Source organism: Lolium perenne, chromosome 5, assembly GCF_019359855.2.
Source record: "Lolium perenne isolate Kyuss_39 chromosome 5, Kyuss_2.0, whole genome shotgun sequence".
In the NCBI taxonomy this organism is placed as follows: Eukaryota; Viridiplantae; Streptophyta; class Magnoliopsida; order Poales; family Poaceae; genus Lolium; species Lolium perenne.
The window spans coordinates 61,433,959-61,439,925 of NC_067248.2; the positions used below are offsets into that span (position 1 = coordinate 61,433,959).

The following is a 5,967-nucleotide window of genomic DNA, read 5'->3' on the forward strand; positions in this document are numbered from 1 at the left end:
CATTCAAAACTTGTACATATGATTTATGAAACAATAAAGGGCTCTCTAAAGCTCCACCTCTATTTGTCAGCTCATGATATATGTATGAACGAGGTTTGAGTAGAGGCACATGTGCAAAATATTTTGAGTAGCATTTATGTGAGGTTTGGGATATCATTGAAGAACATGTTAGTTGTGGTATAGACGGGAGCGTGGAATTTTTAGCTCTGAGCTACACATATTTAGTTTGTTTCAAAAATTCGAAATAATATCTTAAAGTTTCAAAAAAATCTTAAAAAATCTTAAAATACGCAATGTTGTGATGTACGTATGCGCAAACTCGAAATACCTTATATTGTGGGCTGCACAAATAACAAAATCTGATAGATTTTGTAGTTTTAAAATTTTGTACTTGTTCACTACTATAGGTGTCAGATTTTGTCATTTGTCACTACTATAGGTGTCTGATTTTGTCATCTGCATGCATCCTATAATATAAGGTATTTCGATTTGAATTTTTACACGGTGGTAGAACACAACATTGCTGACATATGAATTATTTTTCAGATTTTTCTGAAACTTTAAACTACTGATTTTAATTTTTTAAAAACATAGATACATCTCAGTCTACACTGGTTTCCGTTTAGACGGCACGCTTTGGAGAGGCATAGACGGCAGCTTTGGGGAGGCACCACTGTGGTCTTATAGTTCTTGATTCCCGAGTTGCCAGAAGAACAAGCTGAAGTTCATATCTCGAGTATTTTGTGACATGCATACACAAGAAGTGAAGAAGAATCTAGGCAATTGATTCGACCTGCAAGTTAACATCTTTTCTTGAACCCAAGATGCAATTTCGGAATGGTTGATAGATTGAAGATAACAACAAAAACATCAGATATTCTTCAGGTTCCTGTCATTCCAAATTATACAGAAATTTTATCAACCAATATATCACAAGTAGATCACTCTACCATCGATGAATGCCAAGATAGTACTGAACACAAGTACCATCTTGGTCACATCTGAGAGCTGAGCATTCACAAACCATGACGTTATTGTGGATTATCTGACATGGCTATATAACCAGAACAAACTTGAGAACGGATGGATATTAACACTCCGCAGACTCAGTGTTCAGATCATATGGCATCCTTGTAGACGAGAGGCTTGTTGACCCAGCGGATGCGGCAGCCGCAGGCCTGCAACAGTTGGAGCAGTTCAGGGGACAGTATAGACTTCAACCCGCTGAGCATCTTCAGCTTCTTCAACCTCCCACATGCGGCTCTCAGCGACATCTCGAACCCTTCTATGGAGACCCATGAGAGGTGCACCATCTTCATGTCCTGGAGGCACCTCAGGGAGCTGAGCAGGTGGCATAAGCCCAAACCAGTAACCGGGCAATATGATATAGTAAGCTGCAGAATAGACAAGCTAGTAAGGTTCCTGTGTCATCAGAACTCGGTCAAGGAAGGAGCTAAATTCGGCATTGTGCTTACCTGTCTAAGATTTAAAGCATATCGGGCAAGAGCCCATAGGCCAGAGTCATCGACGGAATAGCAGCGCTTCAAGTCAAGTTCTATCAGGCTCTTGCAACCAATGGCAACAGAGGAAATTCCGATACCTGTAATGCGGACCAGACACCTCAGCTCTAGATTTGTGAGCTCCTCCAGAGAGCCCAGGTGGCTCAAACCACTATCAGTTATCTTGTTGCAGTAGCACAAGTTCAGCAGCTTAATCTTCTTGCATCCATCGGCTAAAGCTGCCAGCCCATCATCAGTGATAGAACTGCAGCTGGAGATAGAAACATAGAAAAACAGGTTATTATACGCAGAAGATGGCTGGTAGTCACTATAAAGGAATAAACCAGGATATCAAATTACCGATAGAGGTCCAGTTCTACAATCTTTCCACAGTTTGAACCAATAAAACGGAGACCTTTGTCAGAAATACTTGAGCACAGGCCCAACTTCAATATCAGTAGTTCAGAGCATGTAGCCAAATGCTGCAACGCTGCAAAAGAGTTGAATTCTTATGATGACGGGCTAATCAAAAGATACTCTAGTCTAGGATAAAAATAAGCAAAAGATGTGATAAGCTCTTTCACAAACCTGCATCATTCACTCCACAGTCAGTGAGATCTATCTCCTTAAGATTGGGGCAACATGTTGCAATTCTCTCTAGTCCTTTCTCACTTACTGAAGTGGAGGACTCTAGCCGGAGGCATTCAAGCATCTTACAGTTGTCAGCTATTGATTCAAGGGCATTGTTTGTGAGGAGATTACAGCATGTGAGATCAATTGTCCTTAGGTAGCTACAGCGAACTACAAGCGAAGAGATGCCCTCATCGGTAACACCGTTGCATTTGCTAAGTCCAATCTCAACCAAGTTGATACAATTTTCACCAATCGCTGAAAGAAGAGAGGATGAGACTTCAAAGCCATCAAGTCTCAACACGGTCAATGTTGCCTTCAGTGTTGCTAACTTGGATAGAAAACACTGTCCAATCTCCTACAAGATTAAGTAGAAAATCAATACTCATCAGCAATCAGATATTTATCCTCTAAGATTATTCAATTATTATTTTTATCACAGAGAGTCTCTAGTGTGAAACATGGTTTTACCAAAAAATACAGTAGTGTGCAACAAGCAAGTAACATCAGGAATACTAACTCACATGCAAACTGTCTGCAGCACTTATCTTCTGGAGAGAGGTGTGACCATCTATGAGTGAAGCTAAGCCCTCGGAAGTCACATGATTACATCTTGACACATCAACACTCTGCAATGAAAGACAACATGTAAAGTTGCAGTGCTTCATAAGATTGAAGAGAATAATCAAATAGTCAAGTGCCGGTGAAGTTGCACACTCTACAGCTATCCACATGTCATGTTTAGAAAGAGTATGGAATATTCAATCGATATGAAAGCAGAATCTTGAAATGTTCAGATTTCAGATGATTGAAAACATGATAACGCGCATGGAACTAAAAATCAGTAACCCTAAACATGATTACCTGCAGTGAATTACTCCCTGTGCTTAGCAATTTAAGGCCTTCATCATCTATACATGGGCAACAGACCATGGCCAAATCCTCTAGCTTCTCAAGAGTCGATATTGATCTAAGGGATTCATTGCTCACCTGCAAAGGAAAATAAACGTTAAGTACATCAAAAGTTTTCAAATCACAATTAGATGCAGCAAACCAAGTTAAAGCAAGGAACAGAGAAAAACATCAATATGAAATACTGAACAGTATACTCCTACCATGAAGTTCGTCAAAGCATCCAAAATTTACAATAGATCTCAAAGATTTAACATGTCCAATTCATTTCAATTCCAGGTCAGAGAATGCACCCAAAGTATTTAACTTTGTATTATGTGTCACAAATACAACTCGAAATTTACCCAGATATAGCACTTGCCAGTTGCATTCCTATAAGGAAGTCTTCAATAAGTTGACCAATACTTTTACCTTGAGAACTAATTTTTTTACTCGAATGCATAGTTTTTCAGCCTATTGAAACCATCTTATTGAAAAATTTCAAATCATTTAGTAGAAAAATTCTGGGGTCAAAAGCAGTCAATAGAAGACATGGAAGTCAAAGTTTACAGTGTTTTTATTTTTCCAGCTCAATCGAACCAAGCAACAAACCTATGCATGCAGCGCATGAGACAAGTAAGGGTTGAATAGTAAGGAGTAACCTTTAGGTAGGAGATGTCGAGGCTGCGGAGTTCGCGGCACTTCTTGGCAAGCAGATCGACGCCGATGTCTGAGATCTCACGGCACCACTTGAAGCTGAGCTTCTGGAGCCTGGGGCACCCCACGGCGACCTTAGCGAGGCCCATGTCGGTGACGCCGAGGCACTTCTCCAGGTTGAGCTCCCTGAGCCCCGCGGCGGCGGCCAGCGCGGCGGCCTCCCTGTCCCCGGCGCCGACGCAGTGCGAGAGGTCGACGGCCTCGAGCCTGGGGCATGCGGCGACGAGCGCGTCCAGGCCGCGCCAGCCCACCCCGCTAGCCCGCGCCAGGCAGACCTGGCGGACGGTGCCGAGGTCGGCGCCGGCGAGGGCCGCCGCGAGGGACGCGTCGTCGAGGGACGCGCAGGCGGAGAGGTCGAGGCGGTCGAGCGCCGCGAAGGCGCGCAGCAGGCGCGGGAGCGGCTCCCGGCGCAGCACCCGCAGCGCGCGGCGGTGCGCCGCCTCGGCGCGCGCGAAGGCGCGGCTCACGAGCCGGCACGCCTTGCGGTCCCGCGGCTCCGGCACGCGGTCCAGCACCTGGCCCAGCAGATCCACGGAGAGTGACCCGATCCCGCCGCCGCCGCCGCCGGCGCTCCCGCCGTACCGCTGCGCCTCCTCCTCGCTCATCCCGGGATGGATGGATGGATGGATCGGTCCCGTGGAGCGGCTGCGAGGAAAGATCGGGTTGGCGAGACGGCGAGCTTATGTGGGGATGAAGAGGAAGGAGAAGACGGCGACGAAGGGGAGGCCGTGGAGGAGCGGTGCGGCGGCCCAGGGGGGTCGGTAGAGGGCGGAGCGCCTCAGCATGGTAGGATCAGCGCGCGGGGAAGGAGGCGGCGGCGCTATGGACGCACGGCGATCCGGGCTGCCGGCAGCGGTGGGGAGTGGGGGAGGGTACGGAGGGAGAGAGGTGGAGATGGTGGTGGAGATGTGGATAGTAGGTAGTGCCTGTCGGAATACCGCCTGTCTGAGCCTCAGCCCAGGTGAAGGTCACACCTGAGTACCTGAGCCAAGGAAGATGACCACAATGCCCCCGGGGCCCCTCCCAACGTTGCTGTTCTGCCGTGTACTTGGACAGTACCGGGAGTCAATGAGAGCAACCCATCATTTCTTTTTCAGAAAAATCCTACTCCTATTTAGTTTTTTTCAAAATTAGTTTCGTGTCCTCAAGTGATTTTCAAAAGGCAACGCTAGAAATCTACTCGTATCATTTTCTCTTCCTTCTCCTTTTTCATCTATCTACTCTACTATATTTTTTTTTCTTTTTCCTCTCTCCCCTATCTTCATTTTCATTTTCCTTCTACCTCCTCATATTCTATTTTTTTAATTCTCTATATCTTTCTCCTTTTCTCTCATCCATCTTTCATAATCTCTATTTTTTTATACAGGCTGCTGCCTGAGAAAATGCAAACCATCAGCCTCTTTCGGAGTCATCGGATGCACTTAAATGAGCAGATTTCGCATGTCCGATTATACAGCAAAAACATCGGATACACTTAAATGAGCAGATTTCACGTGTTCGATTATATAGAAAAAAAAATTATCAGCTTACATCCGTTTTCGTATGTACCATCAGTATCCAAAAAAAATGCGTATGTCAAAGTCACGAAATTATGCTGTAAAAAATTTCGCCAATGCTGCAAAAAATCAAGAATGTAGCATTTTTCTGCATGTGTAGCATTTCAAAAAATGCGACATTATCAGCTTGAAATATTTCTCTGCAAAACATCCAACATTTTTTCCTAGCTTACCCAACATTACGCGACCACCTACGTAGCATTTTTGCAACATTCCTCTGCAACACATCCAACATTGTAGCACTTTGCCCATATTTCTGTACCAAAAATTGTGCACACATCCCATATTTCTGTACCAAAAATTATGCACACATGTATCAAATTGTGACACCATACATAACATGGGGAAAAAATCCCCTACAAATTGACCTCGCGGCTGACAATTGAGACATCGGGCTGATTTGACCTCGCTAGCCACCAATCCGCCATGTGAGAGGTCGAGCGGAGCCAAATAAAATGAAACCCAACAAATCCACTTGTGAGGCCTTCTACAAAGTCTGGAGGCGGCGGCGCTCGGCTTCGTAGCCGCATGTGCATACGAGGATGCACATGCAACTGGGGATGGCACACGATGGTGTGTGGGCAAAAACTGGAGACGGGAAATGGCATGACGCGCGCAATGCGCTCTCAGCTGATGCAGAGTACGCGTCGCTTCAGGGAGAGGTTGTGGAGGAG

The 5,967-nt window shown here is 45.4% G+C and overlaps 1 protein-coding gene across 1 annotated transcript; it reads right to left on the minus strand.

The window, feature by feature from the left end:
- Nucleotides 1–856: 856 nt before the first annotated feature.
- Nucleotides 857–4,638, minus strand: LOC127299319 (F-box/LRR-repeat protein 3). Its single transcript, XM_051329262.2, has 7 exons — nt 3,683–4,638; nt 2,994–3,119; nt 2,654–2,758; nt 2,088–2,487; nt 1,860–1,989; nt 1,476–1,770; nt 857–1,394 (listed from the first exon to the last, which is right to left on the minus strand). The coding sequence occupies exons 1-7, from the start codon at nt 4,340–4,342 to the stop codon at nt 1,119–1,121; spliced, it is 1,992 nt and encodes a 663-aa protein (XP_051185222.1). The 5' UTR covers nt 4,343–4,638; the 3' UTR covers nt 857–1,118.
- Between the last annotated feature and the right edge of the window lie 1,329 nt (nt 4,639–5,967).

What these genes read in the sequence shown, in the direction of transcription:
- LOC127299319 (XM_051329262.2), bottom strand. Translation starts at nt 4,342, where the DNA reads ATGAGCGAGGAGGAGGCGCAGCGGTACGGCGGGAGCGCCGGCGGCGGC. An exon ending in CAGGGAGTAATTCACTGCAG is followed by an intron (nt 2,759 to 2,993) that starts GTAATCATGTTT and finishes CTTTCATTGCAG; the next exon opens with AGTGTTGATGTGTCAAGATG. An exon ending in CTGTGGAGTGAATGATGCAG is followed by an intron (nt 1,990 to 2,087) that starts GTTTGTGAAAGA and finishes ACTCTTTTGCAG; the next exon opens with CGTTGCAGCATTTGGCTACA.